Source organism: Semicossyphus pulcher, unplaced genomic scaffold, assembly GCF_022749685.1.
Source record: "Semicossyphus pulcher isolate SPU_LCO1_2020_fin unplaced genomic scaffold, fSemPul1.0.p SCAF_12, whole genome shotgun sequence".
NCBI classification, from domain to species: Eukaryota; Metazoa; Chordata; class Actinopteri; order Labriformes; family Labridae; genus Semicossyphus; species Semicossyphus pulcher.
The window spans coordinates 20,145,391-20,169,348 of record NW_027211626.1 but is presented as its reverse complement, the minus strand read 5'-3'; the positions used below and the strand labels follow the sequence as shown (position 1 = coordinate 20,169,348).

General features: G+C 40.6%; 1 protein-coding gene across 2 annotated transcripts in view; it reads right to left on the bottom strand.

The window, feature by feature from the left end:
- Positions 1-6,432: 6,432 nt before the first annotated feature.
- Positions 6,433-23,958, bottom strand: part of gfra1a (gdnf family receptor alpha 1a) — a 110,916-nt gene continuing 93,390 nt past the window's right edge. For both annotated transcript variants that reach the window (XM_069658958.1, XM_069658959.1), the window contains 3 exons: positions 20,920-21,101; positions 12,725-12,772; positions 6,433-10,117 (listed from right to left, as the gene is read on the bottom strand). In XM_069658958.1, the coding sequence (XP_069515059.1) occupies positions 9,965-10,117; positions 12,725-12,772; positions 20,920-21,101 (383 nt within the window). In that variant the 3' untranslated portion in view covers positions 6,433-9,964. The remainder of the gene's footprint in view (positions 10,118-12,724; positions 12,773-20,919; positions 21,102-23,958) is intronic.

Here is a 23,958-nt window from a genome sequence, read left to right as displayed (position 1 = left end):
CAGGAGGAGATTCTGTTTGTGACGGTGACTGACTGCAGGTGTTTAGTTGTCAGACCAAAAAGTAGCGGAGTCGCTGCTCGCTTGCCCGGCGAGCAGACATGTTACAGGAAACGTAAAATATCCAATCTTCTCATCACTACGGTCCGCTGTAATCTCTCCGGGGAAAAGCCAACAACTCCTGACTCCTATTTACTGGCCAACGATTAAATAAATGTTTGATAAACACTGAACAGGCTAACAATCAGCTAAAGCGAGCACAGTATACCTGCTACTTAGTGCTAAAAATATATCAATACAATTATACTTGCATTTAAGTCTCCGAAAAGCTGGAGCTCAGACTTCTTGCACGGCCATAAAGTTCCATAAATCCCACAGAGACAGATTATTTGTCCAAACTTTGAATGAAAAAATCCCCAAAAGTCTCCAACAACACAAACAGGTGAAGTTAAGCTCAGTGTCTGTGTTTGTGTTGACGTCTAGCAGACAGCCAGCAGGCCAGCAGGCTTGGACTAACAGTCCAACACCAAGTGCAGAAGTGCAAAAAAACTGCAGTTCCTCGAGTGTCCACTAGAGGCTGGCTCCAAAAGCCAAGAAAAAAACATCTGGGATCATACTGAAATGCCCATCTTTTTACAGCCTTTGTTACAAAATAATTTGTTATATAGGCTACAGCTTATTCACGACAACTTTAAGGGAGTTCAATTTTTATATTTCTCACCCGTTTTAATTTTATTAAGTTTCAAATTATAGGGGCGGGGTCACTTGAGTGACAGGTGGATACTGCTGGTTGACATCAACACAGCCACACAGTCAGTGAACTTAACTTCTCCATGTTTGTGTTGTTGCTGCATTTTGGGGGGTTTTTCATGCAAAAATTAGAGAAATAATCTGGTTTGCTAAATTAGTTATGGAACTATCTGGCCGTGCAAGAAGTCTGTGTTCAAATTCTAATATTATTGTATTGATATTTTGGCACTCAGAAGCAGCTATGCAGTGCTCGCGACACCAAGCTTGTTAGTCTGATAAATAAACATCTGCGGTCAATCACTAACACAAAAAGTATCTTCTCTATTGGAAACACGAAGTTGAATGAGCTCATTCACAAGCTTGTGAATCAACCATGGGTGTAGACTTTGATAACTAGGTGTACCTCTCCAGCAACACCCTCATACCAATTATGGTCACGTCTAGCTCCAGAAAACCAACATGGCGGTGGCCAAATCCTTTACTCGAGGCTTCATTTATACAGTTGAGAAACCAATGGGTAACATCATGGTGGCTTCGTCCATTACTTCAACAGTATATGTTCAAACCTAAAAGTCTTCAATGAAAAATGAACAGGGAAACGCAGCATATCTCTCTACATTTGAGATGCTATGAGATGTGGCATTTTATTTGATAAATAATGATCAAAGACACACATTTCTTTTCTATTAATAGATTTCAATAGTTATTCTACTTCAACACTAGGTGATTGGATTTCAACCTTGCCACTCCTAAGAAAGACCCTCATAGTAACAAGTGGTCATCAGCATTCTGCATTAGCCTTTTCTTGGTCCCTTATTATCAATATCTGTCATTATGTAATTATTTGGTTTAAAAATCGCAATACGGCAACCCTGAGCAGGATTAGGGTTAGGGTTAGGACAAGCAGTACAGATAATGGATGTCATGAGTTTCTAGTTTAGTTCTGGTTTTGTCTTGTATTTCGGTGTTCAGTTATTATTGTTTCACATTGTCACTTTGTCTATTGTCATGAGTTCTCGTTGTTTAGTTTTGTATTTAGTTTATTCTGTGTTCTTGTCAGTAGTTAGTCTTGTTTAGTTTAGTATTTCACTTGTGTCTCTTTGGTTCGATCATTTCCTGTTTTACTTTGTCACCTTGTCTCTCGTGTTGGTCCACTTCCTGCCTTTGTGTTTCCTGCTTGTTTGATTGTGTGCCGTGCCCTGATTGTTTTCACCTGCCCCTTGATTGTCTCACCTGTGTCGGATAAGCCTCACCTCCTAAATTCATTTAGTCTTTGTGCTCCCCTGTCTCGGTGCTGGTTCATTGTCTTTGTCGTGTTACCTGTGGACTTTTTGTGGATTTTCCCTGTTCCCTCGTGGCTCCCCGTTGTTGTGTGTGTTTCCAGTTTTTCCTTTGGATTATTCTTTTACCTCGACTATGAGACTTGTTGGTCTACCATTTCGTTTTCCGTTTCGTCTTTTGTTGGATTCTAGATTTAGTTTTTGCATTTTTGCCTTTTGTTAATTAAAGCTTATATCTAAGTCTGCACCTGGGTCCTTCACCATTTTATTTTTACTCAAACCTTGGATGGATGGCAAAATACATTGGTGAAAAAACATCCATAAAATTAATTGAACACTAAAAGTTATTCAAAATATATACTTGTACATCTGCAGTAGGTTCCCAAGTATCAAAAAGTAATCTAATATTTTTTTGTGTCATGCTCTTGCAACAAGTTCTCAAACTGAATACTTTCTCAGAAAACGTGGTTATACCGCAGTCCCTGTTATCATGGTTCACAGTAATAAGGCTTGAAGATGTGCAGTTAGGCTAATGGCTGTGAAAGATAATGCAGAATTATGACTAAAAAGTACATTCAAATGTCAGACTCATTTTCTGGCATTTCATGACGATGATGTGCACGCGTCAGGCCATTTTCCCATCACTCCTTTCTGTTTTCCATGAATGTTTTATTCATAATGTCAAAAATGCGTCAGTAAATGTCCTCTGTGACTATCAACACCACTTTATGTGACACATCGAGACATAAATGGGCCTGTTTTCAGTCATCACTTTTCTTTTCAACTCATCGACCTTTTTTCTTGAAATTATAAAAGTGCTTTTAATTAATAACTTGAGTTGTATTCATCTCTGCTTCACTGCACTCACGCTTCACCAGAATAAGCATTTTGGTATTACTTCTGAAATTTAAATTTTGGTAAATGTTATGGGATATCAAAGAGGAGAAATTTGTACAATCTCCTCTCAGAAGAGAGCATAAGATCTGTTAACTGTGGTTCAGTAATCTGTGCTGGTAAGCTGCAGTGTCATTGGTTTTGTGCACCTACACTCAACCCTTTCCACAAATGTGACTAAAAACCATTGGGGCAATAACATGACAGTAGGGCCTGCAAGCAAACCCACAATGCCATGCCCTTTATGTCCTAGTCAAGTAATAAGGAAAGACATCCTGTATGTTCTCACCCATGGCCGCACAATCAGGTGTTACGGAGCCTAGTAGCAAGGTTGGAAAGTAGGCGGACGAGCATCAATGCCATTCCTCCTTCTCCCACTGCCCGGCAACAGCATTTGTCCGGGAAGGTGAGGGGCAAGCCAGATGCAGCAGATCAAAACCAGATACTGGGCAGCTTGGCATGACACATGACTGGAAGACTGGACTTAGGCCAGAGGCTCCGTTTCCCTGCTGTGATCGCAACAACCAGCCTCAGACCGGACCTTATGCTGTGGTCGGCCTCACTCCGGCTTGCCTACATCATGGAGCCCTAGGTAGATGCAGTGAGGTAAGCTGAGCTTGCAGGCAAGGCCCAGCAAAGAGGATGGGCTTCCAGGTGAACAGATGGCATCTAGTGGGTACCAGGATTCACTGCTGAACCCTCTGGAGGTGTCATGGTCCTATCAGCGAAACACTGGGGAAGGGGGGCGCCAACTCGACAACCCAGAAGATGCCACTACTCACTTGTTTACCCCGTGGAGTCCAGGTAGCAGTATGCCTTAAGTGAGCAAGTGAGGGACAGGAAACAACTAGTCCTACTGAACAGATCCATTAAACTTAGGGCTGGTCCTGAGTGATAGTTACATCCTATTAATCTTCTAGACATAGATCTTAAGTGGCCGAGTTGAGCACAGGTTTGTATGAACTTTTGGTGTCTTGTGTGGCCAGGTTATATATGCAAGCTTTTTTATTTACTCAATTTCTATAATTGACTGTAAATGAAGAGTGGACATAGCCACCATGATGTCACCCAATGGTTTGTGGACTACTGTTCACAAGCGTCAAGTTCATCATCAGTCGCTATCTTGGTTTTCCAGAGGTAAAACCAAGGATCGGGACCAAACACTTATTCGGAAAAAGTTTACTGAAATAAAAAAAAAATCATCTGAAAAGTCGGGTCATTTTCTGGAGTTCTAGAGTTACATTTTGTGTGGAGTCGCCCCCTGCAGGCCAGTAGAAACAATGCAGGATTAGAGCACTTGCGTTTTGTCTATGTTCACTTCTTATATACAGTCCATGTGTTCTAAAGAAAGGCACTTTGTAGATTATTCATTGAACAGACTCCATATTGAAAATACACAATTGTCTTAACATAGACTTTGTAGGATTAACCACAAAACAGGACAGAATTGCAATGAAACAAAAAAGCCTGATAATAAATAAAACAGGGTTTTGGATGCTGCAGCGGGTATAACGAGCATTAATAAGATACATAAATCAAAAAGCCAAAAGCTTCTAATAAAACCAGCAGCAGAGTCCTGAAAGCGTTATAAAAAGCAAAGCAGCATGAGGCCACAAACACACTCTAAAAGATAAGATCTGCACACACAACAGTCACTGCTGTCCTGAGGAGAATGAGAATCAATAAGTGAGTTTGTAATTGTACTCACCTGTCTGAACAGGATTCTGGAAGCTTCCACACACAGTGAAGTCCACAGTCCGCCTCAGGGTCCAACTTACTAGCTGGTTCACTCTGTGTTTAATATAACACATTCAGTCAGCCGTTTTGTCCCGCTGCGTTCCTCAAACACTGTAGAATATTTATGAGCTGAGTGTGAGATCTCAGCCGCTGCTGCAGGGAGTCTTTCTAACAGCAAAGAGACCGTGTACGTATCACTGCAGGGATAAGTCACAGCTCACAGATCCACAATTAGCACTTAAGTCAGACCCGGCGTGCACCTGTTAGCTGCAACGGTATGGGTGTGTTTGATTTGGCTCACTTAGTGCGCTGGTCGGGTAGCGCATTAAATCATCATAATTCTTCCCAAACTTTACATGTATATTTCCCAAAGTGATTGTAACTGTTAAGACACTCAGATAACAAATTGTTATGTAATTAAAAGGGACATAATCATTGCTTAAAAGAGTTAATGCTACTGCGATACGTTTAGTGATTTATGAAGGCTATTTTGGCTAAAGGCTGATTGTGCACTGTAAAAACACGTAGTCATGGTAACTTATAAGTAATTTTCAGTTTAACTATAGTTAGTGTAAATGTTGTGCTGACTCAATATTTTGTGTTTACATCATCTCAACTAATGACAAGTCGTCCAACTTGTGAAAATGATTCAATTGAAAGTAGGACTGTGAGTCCAAAGGGTATATACGTTACAATAAAAATGGCCCAAATTGACGAAACGACTCATTTGTTATTATTAAGCTAAGTAAAAGGATTTAATGAAGTTAGCTTAATCCTGATACGATATTAAACAATGTTTGTGCCATGGTACAATATTTGCTGGTATCAAAATCTGCCACTAAATGATTTTTGGTTCAGTATGATTTAATAACCTGTGATCATAAAAAACTCACAAAAAACTTTGATCTACTTTGCATTGATGATATTAAATTGATGGTCACGATCACTTTATGTATCCTCACACCCATAATATCTCTGTCCCATTGAGGACATTGGCTGAAATGTTAAAAACCCTTATAATGGAAGAAAAGGAAATCATGTTGGAATTTCAGACTACATCCAGACTTTTCCAATGCACTCTACAATGACTATTGTCAGCACATGGTCATGTTAGATGCTAAATCCAAACAAAGAGATGGGTCTCAGTTTGTTTTTGTCAGGGAGTCAAAGCTCCGTCCCTAAATTGTTTGAGAGACAGTGACTTTTTTTTGCATGTCATTTTGTATTTCCACAGTAAAGAAAGTGCTCCTATATTTATCATGCCTCAAAAGAACTCTTTGCAAATCTATAATAAGAGAAAGGTCTGGTGGAGAGAAACAAGTGGATGTGAGCTAGAAACGTCACAAGTTATTCTATAACTGTAATGTTGTTAAGAGTTTACAATTGTTAACAATTAAAATTACAATTTAGTGAACAATTTAAGATTGTCGGTGAGAATAAGATTAGCACACATTTGCCTACGAGTTGTCCACTCTTATTGTACCTCACCCCACAGTAATCATTGTTTAATACCCGACCTACTGTGTCTATCATTGATGGGTTTGAGTTACAGCGCTTCTATGTTTTGACTGAAACCTTGTCCAGGGAGAATGTGCAGGATTAACCTGTGTCTCTTCTCATGCTGCACTGGATCGTACAGTATCACTGAGTGTTCATCTGGCTGGATCGCCTCCAACGACCTCAATCCTTTAATCCTTCATGACACCTATCTGTCTCTCTTTTCCATGATGATGCCTTTCAATTAAATAGCACAACATACAAACAGTGAGGGTGATTTAACAGTTTTTAATCATAACTTTTGTACAATAGATTTTACATTTTCACAAGCTAAGAAGTTAATGATGCCGGATATCTGAGGGACTCTGCATCTCCAAAAAGCCATTTTTGGTATTTTCAAACAACAGATGGGATGGAGATGGGCAGCAAACATGTTTAACATCTTTATTTGTATCAGGAGGAGGTGACTCCAAGTCTTTAAATACAATTTAAGCATTGAACCAGCTCCTTAAACTTTACTTTATCTCATATTCCAGCGCCAATAAAGATATGAAACTGTGATCAAATATAAAATTATTGGATGCACTGTAAGACAGAAATATTAGAAGTCTGTTCAGCAACTTGTTACATTACTCTTCTTTCTAAACTGCAGACGTCCAACCCTCTAGTGGTCAAACATACCATACAAAAGCCTTCATTGGTACCGTATAGAATATATTTGTCTTTAAACTTCTATTTAATTCCATCCCAATCACCATGCAATGACCATTTCCTTCCTTGCTCAACTTCTTGTTTTTGTCACCGTCATTATTTCAGCAGTAAAACCAAAATAATAACGGCAACGGCACTGAACAGTCGTTAAGATTTCGAGCAGTTTAATATGATCCATCTCATTCACTTCAACTCATCAAAAAAGCAAAATGTTATTTAAAAGATAGAAAAATAAGCTCAAATCTTAGCCAAAAAACTCAATTTTATATTTAAGCAATGTCTTAAATGGGTCTCTTTAACTACAGTGGGGGTGTTACATTGATATCCTCTCTCTCAGATGCAATATATCCATAATCATGTACATACAGGGAGAATTATACACAATATAAAAAACAATATTCTGGCTTATTCAATGTACTCTATGTTGTATCTGAATGTCAAAATAGCTCACAATGCTCTGGAATAGAATATCATCAGACATTTATTTGTCCAATTTATAGTTTCAGCCAAGTACATACAGTGCATATACCATGTTTATGCTCGGTAAATAACATTTAAGTCCTACTATACATTAATCATGGTTTGAGAAGCTACATAAACCCAAGCAGTGTGTTATAAATGCTCCTGTCTCTGTCCAAATGGCTAAAGTAACTCTGCTGAACATGCCACAGTGATGTATGTAAACGTCTTGATCTGTAAAAAATGAAAAGCTTGTATTTCCTGGACAATTCAACACCTCGATCTGAAAAGCGGAGAAAAACTAGTTTAATGTGATGCTGAGGCTCTTAATTTTTACCCAGCAGTCCTTGTTATCAGACAAATAAAGTGTTGACAATTTACATAGGCCTGCAGTACATAAGTCACATGTCGCACAACTGCCGGAGTTGGTTTCATGAACCGACAGAATTGACCATTTGCTGAACCCCTCCAAACAATGATACTTAAATCGAAAGTTAGCTTAAGTGCTACGAAGCAGGAAGGACAGCAGAATCTTCTTCCAGCTAGCTCAAAGATTGGTGTCAGATTTTATTTATTTTCAGAGCCAAAATTGATTGGGAAAGTGTAAGTAAAGGGTTAGACAGTGAGCTCTTAGCTGCTAATGCTAGCACACCTAGCTAAACAGCATTCCAGCGGTACTAGAACTATAATGTTACATCCAAAGCCAAGTAGCATGTCAAAGCTAACGCCTGGAACATCCGGTCCAGTGCTACTATAGAGAGTCACATTTCTTATGCAAGTTTTGTTTGTCCAAGTATGTTCTTGGCCAAGAACGTTTTAACGTTATGCTTAAATAAGTTTCCTTATAATGCTCTAGTGCTAGTTACTAACTAGCTCCATTCAGCAACACAAGAATGCCGCCCCATTATTTTAATGTCCTAATATGAAAATATAATTCTGGCTTTTTGCCTGGGACCTACATTATAAGCTTTATCTGTGCTTAAATATAGGCCATTGGTCTGGAGTTAGCAAGATATGCTAATGATGTAGCCTAGCCATCAAGCACTTAACAATAGCCCTAATTCAGGATTCTCTTTTTCAAATGAGTAAACTGTAAACAACTAAAAAGTAATCGGAGGAAGGTTTCCAATCAACACGCAATAATCTATTTAGTAGTAAGCTACAGTTGACGCAGGGACAGTATTTGTTTAATCCAAATTTGGTGATCATTTGCTTAAAATGTAGAAACAAGGACCAGTGTGTCTAATTCTAGCTGAAATCGAAGGCTGATTCTTAAAAGATTACAACGTGTTTCGAGTAACTCTGCCACAGGTATTAAAGTAAACTTACCTACATGCTGTGGTAGAATAATAAAAGTTATTGAGAGTGGTGGGGCTTAGCAAATGGTCACTTTCAAGCGATAGCGCCCTCTCAAAACACGTGCAGACAGTTTCACAATTGAGGCAGTAAGTCGTAACACTGAGCTGACAGAAAGGATGCTTTCCATCAAGTGAGGTGTGAGGTACTGTTGAATATACTCGACAACAATTAGCCTAGTTTTTTTCCTCAGCTCTTGTTTTTGTAGACACGGTGCAGCAAAGTACATCAAAACAAAAAAAGGCCAGAAAAAAAACAACCTGTGAAACTGCAGCAGCGTTCCATAGAGAAACATGGAACATGGCGTGGACCTCTAACAATTACAAGTATGTACAATCACAAATGAGTGGATTTCCACAGCAGCGTAAAACATACTGTGCTGTGATCTCGAGTATCACTCTGTTTGCAAATAGATGTAAAAAAAAAAAAGGATGCTGAAAGCCTGGCGCTGTGTGTGTTTTAGTCTGAGTGTGTGAATATGTGCAGTGTGTGTTTGTGGGTCTTTGCTCGTGTGCTTTTGCCAGCGGCGATGTGTGTTCAGTAAAGATGATTTGGGCGCACATGTTCTAACTTATCTGATTTTTTAAAGTCATCAATCTGAAAAACAAGGCTTTCAAGTGACATTTTTCTAGTAAGGTAAGTATCCACACCTTTCATAAAAAAGTAAAATACCAGATCACGTCATTATCAAAACATACACGAACCACAGAGGAGACTGAATAACACCTAAAAGGCTGCCCAAGTGATACAATGTAGCCGTTACTGAACTGACTGTGACTTTTAAGCGAAAGATCCCACCTTTAGCCTCAACACACAAACAGACAGGGGGTGGAAAGTGATTAAACAACTCTGAAAATCTTACATTATGTGTACCTTTCCAAGAGCCACCAGCTGTGGTTTATTGGAATGTAGTCCTCGAGTATTTTCTCATTTCTACCCGACACATTTCTGAGCAACACGTAAGCTTTTAATCCCCTTTTTTTTTTAACTAACCCAAAGGGGACACACAGCCAAACTGAGTTAACACATAGAGTAGATCACTGTTAAGCACACAGCTGCAATGCAAAAAAACTGAAAAAGTAAACAAACCATAAAACAACAAAGCTTCTCAAAAATTCATAAAAAAACAACGTAAGAATCAAAAGAGAGATAGAATCCAGAGGGAAATAAAAGTACAACAGGTATTACCGAGAAGAAAGGATATAATTTCTTGTTTTGCTTTTTCTTTTATACAAATGTGTGTCTGTCAGTCCGTTTTAGCTTGTTGCTGCAGCGCGGCGAGGCTACAAGACGCCCAGCGAGGAGGGCGCCAGCAGGCCGCAGTACCACAGCAGGAGCAGCGGGGGCAGCAGAGAGGCAAGGCCTGCGGGCCGTCTGGAGACAGCAGAGTCCCTCAGGATGGCGTTGGATGTGCTTGGACCGTCTATCTGAGGGTCCTGAGAGAGAGACGGAGAGAGATAAGAGAGGAAGTGTTTATCAAAGTTAAACATAGTCCCACTAAGCTACCTCTTGATATCATACACCGCAGATTCTTGGATACTTTCATGACAGCTTGATGAATTGTGACCAAATCGCCAAAAAATATTTCATTGAATGCTGCCAAGTGCCATGGTAATTTATCTAGGTATTTGGGTCTTTATTTATCTCTGCATGACACATTTGGAAAAGTCATTTTATTCCTCAAAACTCTTGTGATTTGTTGCCACTTCTTACACCCACTGGGAAAGCAAATGCACTTAAGGTTGCAGTTTTATTCATGCATACAAGATGTGGAACACTGTAAGACATTAGGCTGTTAAATTCAATATTATCAACCATAAAAACTCTTAAATATATTCATCTGAGGTGACACAGTAAAAATCCAAAAGGTTGTTGTAAAACTAAAAGGCCAAAATAGAAAGATAAAAAGTATATGTGTGTGCTTGCGTGTGTGCACATTAGCATGTGCAACCTTGTGTAAGTATATTTATACAGAGCTCACCACGGGTCTTTTGCTTGCTAATAAAGCTGAAGCTAACGGCTGGGTCATCTCCTCCAGACCTGTCCCAGCCTCTATTAAATGTCAGTCCAGTGCATAACAGTGCCTTATTATTGTACAATGACATTTGCAGTGAACTTTAAAAGCCACAAGATAAGCAACAATCCCATTTCAGCCTCAAAGGAACTACAAAGACCAGGAGTTTACAAAGGAGGCAGGAAGGATTGCCGTGGCAGTCACTGTCAGAGGAAGGTCGGAGACTTTCAACAGCAGGGTCGGATTAGAGTTTGTGATTATTTGGTGACTTAAGCAATGGCCTTGTGATCGTAAATAAACACACCAAAAACTAGTTGTGAACATGTTTCACAGGGTTTAGGGCTGCCCTCAACTAAAGATCTACCTGGTCGACCAATCCTTTAAAGTTCACAATATTGATCTTGTGTTCTAAGCATATATTTTTGGGGCTTTAAAAAAAGGTTTGAGTTTCAGGGCTGAAAAGACTATTGGCAGCCAAGTTAACACTGTGTTGCATTAGAGACACAAAAAACAAAAACATAATCTTTGACTTAATTTACATTTTATAAGCACATGCAGGAAGTGGTGTCTGTTAATGGACCGCACCTCAGTCTAACATCGTCCCTCCACTGCTTTGGTCCTCAGAACTGTGGACAGGAGACCACTGGTTTAAGGCTGATTCAATTAGCTAGCTAACTAGCTGGTGGAGAATGCTTGTGACACATTGTGGTAACGTTGCTTTAAGTATTCAGTGCAGCGAACACAATACACAGCCCTTTTTACAACAGCTTTACTGAGCTTATCTGGACACTTTAGGCCTACAACTGTAACTCAACAACCCCATGGAAAGCATGCGCTTCACTGAGTTTCAGTGGTTCATCCTCATACTGTTGTTTCACCCCCACTCCTTAAAACAAACCGCGTCGTCATGAGTTGTTCTTGTTCAGTTTTGTGTTCAATCTGTTTCTTTTTTCTAAAAGCATTTCCTGTATTACTTTGTTATACTACCCTTGAAGTGTTGATTACTTCCTGCCTCTCAGTGTTTTCCCACCTTTGAGATTGTGTGCCCTGCCCTCATTGTTTTCACCTGTGTTGATTAGTCTCACCTGTTCATGATTACCCCATATGTATTTGGTCTGTGTTCCTACCCCTCTCCGCTAGTTCGTCACTGTCTTTCCCTGTGATACCTCATCCTGACATGTTGAAACCTAAATGTGTGAAAAGTAATTATCCTTGTTCCCTGTGGGGATTGTTTGACTTTACGTTTTGTTGGATCTTTTGTTACATGGACTCGTTGGAAGTCCTGGGTCCTCTTCTTTTTTGTTTAAACTGCAAACCTGACACGAGTGACATGGATACGTTTTCCATCAGGCAATCTTCCTTAAATGGGAAGGCTAAGCTGACAACAGTACAGATAGGTCTAACACACCTCATACAACAGACAAAGTCAGCTCTTTGAAGAAGTTTGAGGGGTTTTTTCCCCCTACATCTACCAAGAAGAACCTGATGAACTAAGCCTCTTTTATTGAATAATGTTTGGTCGACTATTAGAGGGCAGCCATAATTCTGTTACAGCACTTTTTACTCAGACCGCAACAGTAAAATGATTTTGGAAACATTTTTCTACAAAAGGTTTCTTATTCAGTTACAAAACTGTTAAAGCACTAAAGTATATTCAGAAACTTAATTTGGCTGCCTAACAAATACCCCCTTACCTGCAACGTCCTTCTAACAAAGAAGTAATAAAGGTGAGGAAGGGTTTACTCTGAGTACCACTTACATTTTTTGGAAAAGTAAAATTAACTATCTGTGCTAGTTTGGTTTGATGGCTTGGCGCATTCTTAGAAACTCAAAGTTTTTTGGCTAACCTTGAGATAGTTGTTGTGACTGAATAAAAGTATTTGATCCTGTCCCACTGAAAAGTCATGCAGCTGCTTTTGATTGACCTAAAGTTGAGAATTTTCTGGAAGTAGAATGTAGTTTATGAAGTAGTATGTCTAATGATGACATTAGACAATGATTTTTCAGACATTAGTGCTAATAAACTTACCACACAGAGGACCCCATCAACAGTTGAGTTTGACTTGAGTTTCTGAGCCTGCAATAGAAAAATACAAAGGATCACAATCTGTGTCACAACCACAAACACCCACACAAACAGATTTCAGTTTTTGGTGCAATTGTCTTGTTAAATGAGTAAAAGATGACATATCAATGAAGCGTCAAGGCTCACTTTTTTCTTAAAGTTTTCATGTGACATCACAACACAACAACTTTTGTGTGCTTTGGCAACTGACACAAGGAGACTGTACTGAGAGTCGATAGAAGATCTGCAGTAATTAATTTGCTCTGATCAGCAATCGATGGAACAATCTACAACTAATTACACTGAAAATATTCTGCCAATACATTCAACCATCAGGTTCAAGCAACACAGATGTCAGCGTTCAAACACTGTGACTAAACTTGTAAAAACCATCACATTCAATCGGTACGTTTTTGAAAGCTGGGTGCTGATCCGATCATAAAAGCAGATTGGAAACTAAACCTAAATTGGAAAAACTACAATAACCTTGGAGTATTTACCCTGAGAGCTTGTTAAACTTTTAAAGCCTCTGATATTTTCACTCACAGGAGAGGAGGAGAAGCACAGAGGGACAGTGAAACCCAGACTGTGATTTCATCTCACATTTATCATTCAATGGCCGTCGCATGCTCAAACACACCGTCTTTGATTCCCTCGCTCCCTCACACACATACTGAAACAGATTTCCAAGTGTTTTCCAAGGCTAATGACTGATGGTATGATTACTTAACTATGGTTCATGTAAATTCATTGAACCATTACGTACATTATTATGTCAAATGCCATTTTATATTTTGGAACTGTACAATATCCGGTCATGGCAGCTGAGTATTTGCCTGTTAGATTTGGAAAAATAGTATGATTTTGGTTAATAAAAAGTCAAAATGCAGTTGTACAGGTGCAAAATAGCGAATCAAGTCTGAATCACGTCCAATAAGCTACACACCAATCAACCACCCTGTGCTCAAAACCCTTTCCTTATGCAAAGGGCATCCCTCTTGTTGCATTGGTACTTCATGGCGGACGTACAAAGAACCTGACATTGACTGTAGCACACGAAGTCCTTGTCAAGTTGCGTTTTACACCCTACCATCTACCTAGACCCCCTTATATAGGCGTACAACATCACACTTCTGACGGACAACAGTGGATAGAGAGAGTGGGATGACACGCGGCAAAGGGGTGAGCCGAGGGGAGTTGAACCCAGGGCCTCCACAACGAGGAATGTAGCCTCTGTATATGGGGCATGTGATTTAACCGCTGAGCTAAACCAACAACTCCACTCCAACCAACTCTTAATTCACGTCTAAAAATATTTAGCAATATTATATTACATTTCTGCCAATAAATCCCCTTAAATTTGACACACCAGTCACTCCAGGGAAATATAAATTTTACTGTAACTGTTACTGTTAGCCAATTACAGGACACAAAATTCACTCTGCAGTGACCAATGGAATTAAATAAAGATTGTTCACTGTAGAAACATCCCCAAGTTCATCACACACAAAACACAGTATTGTAAGTATTTGGGACGTTTCATCAACCATTTGAGAAATCAACCAATTGGAGTTCAAATTGGTGCCTCCACAGACAGGACAACTAAGACAGGAGGTCGGGAACACATGCTTATAGTTGCGTGTAAAGTAGTAACGTTTTTTAGTGCAGCGAGAACATAAAGAATGTCAACCTTGGAGTTTACTCTAAGAAAGACTTGCTTTATAGACCTAATTAAAAACCTCTAACTATAACTGTAACCTTATTACTCATGTTTAATATGATTATGTGCATCATGCATTTACGTCATGAACAGAAAAAAGACAAATAAACATGACATTTGTTCAGTGGTGACGCATCACCTTAATTCTCTCTGTGTCTTTGAACTGCAGGTACATTTCCAAACATGTGAGAAGTGATTACTGCTTGCCTTGATTGCAAGCCCACGATGAGTTGATTTGCTGATTTGCGGCACGGCCTTGTAATCAGCATCGGAACATGTAATGTTTTTGTTCTGTTTTTTGGTAAGTTAAGCATCTGATTGCTAGATTTGATATTTGTTGCAGGAGGTTGAAGCCAAGGGGAAAAAAATGGCTCCAGTACACAGTATTCTGAATTCAGGCCAAAAATAGGGATTTAAATCAAAATAAAAATCCACCCTTGGGTGGAACAATGTCTATAAATCATGGTGTCTGGTCTCTGCATAAAGACAAAGCCAGTTATTCAGACTATGGTATAAAATGATGTGTGTAGTCATTGTTGGGAACACAGTGACTACACACATCTTACATCAGTCTGGGGTTTTGTAACGTGGTCCCATCTGTGTTTACAGTCATTGTTCAGATGCATTAGAAGTTAAAAAAAACATTTTCACATCTCAGACAGAAACACTAAGAGATCCTAATGATCTTAAACTTCTGCAGCTCGTTGTTGTAGTCTGAAATCCTGAGGGCATTCTGAGTGTTTCGCAACAAAACATTTGGAAATTCTTAATACAAAATGTGACATAAGAAAAGATTCCATTTAGAAGTAGGGCTCCATCTGCCACTGGACATATTTAACTGTTATAATGCCTCCAAGATGATTCAAAACAAAAATACTCAGAAGTTTAGAAGCGGATATTTAGGCGTCTTGTCTTGCTCATATCAATGCCACAATCTGCCAACCAAATGTAAACAAAAGTGTCATGCAACTCCCTTAATTTAAGTTGGTCAAGATTACACATTGCTTTCACCTAAAATATGTGAGAGGTCCTGTATCACAAAGGAAACCACATCACTGTCACCACCATTGGCCCAGCCAGTCACAGCAGATGGCTGTTCACCAACGAGCCTGGTTCTGCTGGAGGCTTCTGCCTGATGAAATACGTTTTTCTTTGCCAATGTTGCCAAGTGCTTACTCACTGGTGGATTACTATTGGGTCTCTGTAAATATTTTTTACAAAGAGGATGATTTAGACCTGCTCTTAATGTGTCATTAGATACATTTTTTGGTGTCCATAGTGTTCCCTGCCTCTCGCCAAATGACTGCTTGGATAGGCTCCAGCACCCACACGACCCCGAGCAGGACAAGGGTGGATGGTTGGTTGGTTGGTTGGGTGGTTGGTTGATTGGTTGGCTGTTGTGTGGTTGGTTGTTGTGTGGTTGGTTGGTTGGGTGGTTGGTTGGTTGTGTGGTTGGTTGGTTGGTTGGTTGGTTGGGTGGGTGGACGGATGGACGGACGGACAAGACAACTAAATGTCAATGATCGACATTAAGTTGCTAAGAGCCAGTACAGTACAAAGATTCACAAGTGTAAACCCTTTAAGAGTGTTGCATCTAAGCTATGTGAACTGGTTTGTCTTAGCTCATCTCATGCCAGCTGATGGCATTGCCTGCAACACAGCTTGTCAAGTTACCAGTGGTTGGTTTAAGAACCCAAGGCATGCTGCCTGTTTCAACAGCACATTAGCTCGTAACTAACTCAGCTAGTCAAGTCAGATAAAAACTGTCATCAGGACCTGTAGTAGTGTCTAGCCATGCAGACACTTTCTTTCCTAGGTCTTGGGTCTATCTCTTTGATTTCTGAGTACAGACACAGTATATCAAGACCTCATAAACAAAGAGTATCTGCAGTGTTAGATTCTACTGTTTTGTTTTGTGTGAAGTGTGTGAGCTGACCCGTAATATCAGATCACACCCTGGACTTTTGCTTGTTTCCATGCCTATGAGATCCATATAAACCTTTGCATCCCCCGCAAGTACCCTATAATACGAAACAACTGCAATGCTTAATGCAAATTCAAAGAGATCTGAATGTGACGGAATTCAAATACATATTCCTGCCTTGAGTCCATGTGTTTTAGATTTGCCTAATACCTGCCTGTTCTGAAAAGTCACATTAGCATGTGGTAGATTTCCATATTTGTCCAGGGCACATCCTGCCTGCTTTGGAGTCAACTATATTCATAAGAACAGGCTGATGGCACCCTGGGGCTGGCAAAGTCTATATGTGTATGTATGTTTGCCTCTTTGTTTTGGCATGTGTGTGTATATGTTCCTTTATCTGTGTTGGGTTCGCTCTGGGCCCAACAACAGTCTGTTGTGTGATGGAAAAGGTAAAGCAGTTCTTCGAGTTTTAATTTCCTCTGAAAGCTCAAGGGGAAGTACACAAAGAAAGATTATTTTCACTGGCCGTATGTTCACATAACACAAAGACAAAGCTAGGATAATCCAAGCAAGGCTAAAGGTGCTTTCACCTAAGCTGTTTGGCTTGGTTAAAACAAACTCAGGTCTATTTGCACAGTTAGTACGAGTTCACTTTGACTGGTGTGAACACTGAAAATCCAATCCTGGTGCGACCAACAGAAAGGCCACTCAAAAAGGTGAGTATACTATTAGGTGGACACTAGTGTGGTTTCCTTCTATGTGTGAAAGAAGTTGGGGATCACCAAAGTCAGCAGGTTTTTTTGTACAAAATTCATAGACTGCATTAACCATGGATGTGGCCACTGGGATGTTATCCATTTGTTTACTGACTGCGTACAGGAATCCTGGAGTTAGGGATTCACACATCGCCATGTTGGTTTTCTGGAGCCAGAAGTTACCATATTTGGATTATAGTGTAGTGACCGAAAGAATGAGATTGCGGATACAAGTGGCCAAAATGAGTTTCCTTCAGAGGGTGTCTGGGCTCAGCCTTAGAGATAGGGTAAGGAGCTTGGAGATCCGGGCGAGATCCGAAAGGAGCCAGTTGCGGTGGTTTGGGCATCTGGTTAGGATGCCTCCTGGGCGCCTCCCTTTGGAGGTTTTCCGGGCCCGTCCAATTGGGAGGAGACCCCGGGGCAGACCCAGAGCTCGCTGGAGGGATTATATATCCCATCTGGCCTGGGAACACCTCGGAATCCCCCAGGGGGAACTGGAAAACGTGGACACCTGGAGAGGAACACCTGGGTCACCTTGCTGAGCCTGCGGCCACCGCGACCCGGCCCCAGATAAGCGGGAGATAATGGATGGATGGATGGACAGGTAAATTATATGAAACTTCACCCCCTGTGAAGATGTCATGAATAGAGAAATGAGCCACATAGAACAAAAACATTTTTGTTCTAGGCTGTAAACATGTTTATTTCTGCTGTAAACTTGACACTTGAGGAACTGCAGTTTTTTGCACTTCCACATTGGCTTGAAAGAATAACATGATATTTCTTTCCAACAGATGAATGAACAAGTCACCCGACACACCAACAGACTGATGTCTCAATCACTAGAGCCATGATATTAGCATAAATATATCAGCAAAAACAGTAAAAACTAGAGTCTTTGGTGCAGGTAGTGAAGACAACACACTGACAGGATCTCCTCTAATTTAGGTTGAAGCTTCCAGTCAAGAACACTTTCCTCGTGTTGTCTGAACTTTTCACAAAGGAGTCAAAGTCGATTTGAGAACACCGACAAAGGGAATTTGGAAGGTGCACAAGTCTCACTTCAAGCTGAGGAGCTTTTCACCTTCCATTTTTTCCTCTCCCCGCTTTGATTCTTTTCTTTCAAGTAGAGGTAAAAGCACCGCTGTTAGTGTTGTTGGGCTGCCATTAGCTAGAAGTGGAGAGGGTCTGAGTCACTGTAAATGGGTATTATTCTGCATTTGTGTGCGTGTGCGTGTGTGTGTGTGTGTGTGTGTGTGTATGTGTGTGTGTATGAACAAGTGAGAGATCAATGAGGAGAGTGGAGGGAATCTTCTCATAGGCCTGTCCCCCGAGTGTGTCATTACAACAGCCTAGCCTGCCTTGATGCCTGCACACACACACGCACACACACACAGACATGCAGCCACACTCAAATATACCAAGGAATTGTACACACACACACACACACACACACTAGAGTGGTTTAACACAACTCTCTCATTAACTTGTACTTGACATGCTATCAGAACAGTGCCAACAGCACACACGCACCAGTACACCAGCAAAGCTCATTATCAGTGCAGACTGTGCTTGTGTGAGGATATGTGTGTGTGTGTGTGTGTGTGTGTGTGTGTGTGTGTGTGTGTGTGTGTGTGTGTGTGTGTGTGAGTGCAACTGCATCTGTGTGGATTTGTGTGTGCAGAAAAGAATGTGTAAATGCATCTAAGTACGATATCTCTCTGTGGGAAGTAAACTTACGAGACAATATGTATATGTGCCTGGGTGTGTGTGTGTGTGTGTGTGTGTGTGTGTGGGGCATCCTATTAAATTACACTCTTGTTTTCTAAGTCACTGAAAGAGGCAATTCTGTGATCAAATCTAAACAAAGCGGTTACCCAGGCCACTCATTACATTGACTTGACTTTTATCTTCTGGTTTCAGTCAGGTGCCAAACTTCACTGTGATTTTAGCAACTGACCCTTATGTGTAATTCAGAATGGATCAACTGTCGATCTGTAATGTGATTCAGGTTGCTCAAACCTTGCCTTCTCCTCCTCTACCTCTCTTGTATCCTGCACCCCTCCCTCCCTCCTTTTCTTTTTCTGTTTCTTACTGTCCTCTTATCCGTAGGGCCACAGTAAAGCTTCCCCAAAACGCTAACTGCAAGGACTTCGACCTCTCCATGCCCAAGCATCATTATCATCAGTCTCTCATCAGTCATTAATCAATAAATTGTTAAATAATATCCTGTAGATGGTGTGGTCCTTGCTAGTGAACCAGCAATATAAGGCAGTTGCTTTGTAGACGTGGTAAAGCTCTAGTAACCAAACTGCAAATGGACAAAGTTAGAGACTTGTTGTTGAACATAGCGATGCTTTTAGCAGCTTAAGAGTCAGGGATTACCTTTATGAGATGGTAGAGACCAAAACAGAGCTAAAAGGATATTGAATTTAAACATAAACTGTTTGCCTTTTGTTGAGACAATCATTTTATGCAGATTTAATTAATTGAATGGGAAGGTAATTATTTCTGGTATGTGGATTTCAATTGGAAACTGTAAGCATGGCTCTGGTTCAGTATTGCAGGTTCAGGTTGCAGTATTATTGTATGTGAAATGGTTTCCCAGGTCCCTGTCATCGCTCTGCAGGTAATGACAGTATTGTCCCCACTTCCTCCATGACCCAGGAGGAGCCCATCACCAGTGTTCAGGATTGCTGCCTGTGATCCCTCTGTTTCATCAGCCAGATAACTGTTGTTCGTGTAGAGCAGGAAGGGCCGCTCAAACTGAGTAATACAGTTTGAGGGTCTTATTGGGATATAAAGACCTGGATGACCGGTCATTTTCTGTCATTTTCAGACAAAACTAACGTTATTGTGCTTGGCCCCCAAACACCTAAGAGATACGATATCTAATGATATAGCTGCCCTCGATGGCATCAGCCTGGCATCCAGCACCACCGCAAGGAATCTCTGAGTTTTATTTAATCAGGATCAGTCATTTAACTCAAGGACAGACCTTTTTTGCAAGTTACATCGCAAAAGAATCAGACACTTCCTGTCTTAAAAAGATGCAGACTCCGACAAACTACTCCATGCATTCCTTACTTCTAAATTTGATTATTACAATTCCTATTAACAAGTTGCTCTCTCAAGACTCTTCAACTCGTCCAAACTGCTGCAGGACATGAAGTGATAAGAACTAGGAAAATTTCTCCCAAATTAGCTTTTTTCATTTAGCATTTTTTGAGCATCAGAGCAAAGAGGTGTTCCCAAAGCCCTGCTCTACTACTTTTCATTTAAGTTGTTTTAGGCTTGACTAGCAAAAATCTGCTTGCTTGCACATTGTCTAAACACGAAGACCAATATTCCCCTATAGCACCAGTTTGGTGTCCATCCCACCACCTCCTGTGTAAATCTGGCTCTTTAGCTGCTAAATGTTCCAACCACTTGGTAACTATGACTTGTCAGATGTTGTTTGCTGTAAATATCGCAATATGACAAAACCTTATTGCTGAGCTGATGGTGAAAAGAAAGAGAAAGTGAGCCAGGCAACAACAATAGCCAACAAAGTGGCAATAAGATAGCAATAGATGAACTGATGCTGTAGATATACACATACTGACACTAATAGACCATGAAAGAAGTCCTTTCTTTCTACAGTCATGAAAAAAACCTTGGAATTGTTTGGATACTCTTGTATCCAATCTTTCCCAGCTGGAACCTTGGAGCTTCACAGTCATCCTCTGAACCTAAAACTATATTTGTGCGAGTGTCTTACCTGTAGGTTGCCACAGAAGTGGTAGATGCCAGGGTCTGTGTTGATGTGGTTGTCGATAGTGTTGGGGTTGCGTTCGCGGTTCCTCTGGTAGGGGGTGGTGGTGGAGGTGGTGGTCTGGACAGGGGACATCGGCTGCCACACTCCCACATCTGTCCCATTCCCAAAGGCCTGAATGGCATTACCTAAATATTGAGAGACAGTACTTATTAGCTGTGACCAACAATACATACAATACTGTCTTTCCCATCTGCCATCATTTAAACCATACAGGTGACAGAGATGGAGTCCAACAACCCACCCAGCCACAGAGGTCTTTTGCTCCCACCCTCTAATACAACCCACAGGAGCGTTTCCTAGATTAGCGACCCTGCAAAAATCCTCATGCATGAATTGGACAATCATGTTCAACTCAAGCTGAACCATGTGAAATGTTCGTAGTTTGGTTTGGTCAAGGCACAAAAAGTTGAGTTCAGGTAACAAAATGTGATAAAATAAGTACGCTAGTTACATATTGTTGATTTAGGTATGTTGTCTACATGGAGTAAGTGACGTAGCCTAACCCTAACCCTAACCCTTTCTCTTTTCTCATCTTATCTTTCATGGACAGGATGCTTGTCGACGTTATGTTTCCTATACCCTACCCCAAGGGTCTAAACCTAACCATGACCACCCCTCTAGACAAATATTATAACTACCCCTCAATAAAATCGAACCAAGGAGGGAGATGACTACACTTGTGGAGACTGGACCCCTGGGGGCCCATTCCTCTGCTTTTCCAAGATGGGGGAGACTGGGACTGGAACTGGACCCTGGGTCTTCCACTTGAGAGCTACCCTCGAGCTACCACAGGGCAGGGCAACTGCCCTTCTTTGATTAACCACAGGGCCAGCCCCAGATCGGTGGGTCTAGGCATCAAAAGATGAGTGTATCTTCTAACCCAAACTTAAAACCTAACCTAACTCAACCCCAACCCCAACCCTAACACACGATGGTTTCAAATGGAAGTCAAGGTGAGGCCTCCTGAGTACAAGTCATGCGCTTGTTTGACCCATTTATGAACCTAATTTTTGGTGCGGACATTTTCCCTTCAGAATAAATCCACATGACTGAGTTTTGTTATTATTATGAACACATCTCTTAATGATTCTGACTTTGTGTAAACGCTGAGCTCGCAAATAACTACTCTGCCGCACCAGAATTACTACGTTGTAATTCAAAGCGGGTCACTTTAGCACCGAGCTGGATCTCATCATGAATCACAGGCTTGTTAGTCCCCATGTTAAAATAAAGCTTTATGCTGCACCAGTCTAAACCACAATTAAAGGTGAGTTAGAAGGTACTTAAGTTTTGTTATCACTTCCCTCCATTATAAATTCACCACACAGTCAAAAACCTGAGTGCTGATGTGGCTATTTACCATTAGAGTCCATTAGTGGCCCTATTAATAGCGTTCTATAGCTTTGATGTAAAAGACACACACACACACACACATCAGAGAAAAGCTGAGCTCCACAGAGCTGCTGTTTGAACGTAATGATATTCTTCCCTCATACAGTGAATTATGACCATGATACTGTTTTAAAGGAAGGAAGAGCTGATCTGCATAACAGCTCTTTAACCCCACTGAAATATTCATACATGCATGTATGTCTATATGAACATCATATAGACATAACCATGAGCCAAGACACATGGATTCATGATGTAGTCAAGCAGGAGCATTTAACTTTATGTGTGTGGGACAAACTCTGGCTGTAAAACAAACTTAAGACCAGTGACTTATTTTATTCAGTCAAAGTATTTTAAGTATATTAAGTCTTGCAAAAGAGATTATGTATTAAAAAAAAGTGTTGACGTGTGCCGGCATTCATATCTGAGATACAACAATCAGCACAAAATAGTATTTGTCAATATCCTGCCGCCTTGATGTGTGCGACTTTGCTCATGAGTGTGCATGTGCATATTTAATTTTTGCTTATGTGAGTGAGGGCGTGTTTGTGTAGCTGGCAGCTTTGTGCTGAGACAGCAGAAGGCTGATGAGCATATTGTAAGTGTTGATGGACTCTGTCTACTGACCTCGAGCCTGATCACACTCACAGCACTCACAGCGGTGGTGTGTGAAAAACAGTTTGCTTTCCGAAATTAAGCTTCAGGTTGAAATAAAATATGAAATATTGTATAAGCGAACATTAAAGAGGGGGTATTATGCTGTTTCACATTTTAACACATATATATAATGTTACAATGTTGGATGTCCAGACTAAACATTGGTGAAGTTTCAAATCTGTAGGTCAAAGTATGTTGGAGTAATCCCCAGGCTGCTCAGCTCAGTCTGCAGGCTGCTGTGAACGCCAAGTTTCATACAGTTTTTTCTACACGCTGCACTTTGTGACGTCACAAATTGCAGCCTCGGCAGGCTTCCGAGAGCTGGCCAATCAGAAGAAAGTGGGCTTGTAGGGGCGGGGTTTCTTAAAGGGACAGAGCTGACTGAGTCGTTTCAGGCAGAGGCTGTATGAGGGCCTGCACAGAGCACCAGTGTGAGAGAAATGAGGAGTTTTTAAAACTGTAAATTATGCTAAGCTACTCCACAGGTATCACAGAGTGAAATCTGAAACTTGAAATTAGCATAATAGCTCCCCCTTAACTATCCATTGTAGTATTCTCAATTAATGGAATGTCTTTTGCAAGGTGGTAGTGAAGGCTTCCAGTTGTTAGTAAGCATATGGAGATAATCTTTAACTAAAGTGAAAGTGAAAGTATTACTTTAAGTGCTGAGCTCTAATCTTTTAGTGTTTGTGGATAATAAACCCAAAGACTTATTAACACTGGAGCTTGATCACCTCCAGTAATTCCTCCTTAGAGATGTGATTAGACCAAAAGCAAAGCTAATTCTGTAATCTAGTTTATTACAGCGGTATGATCCAAAAATAAATAGATTTAGCTGTGACTACATCAAAATAAACGGGTCAAACATTACACCATAAATCAGATTTGTAAAAAGTCTGAATTCATGCTTTGTCGGATAAGCCCTCAAGGTGA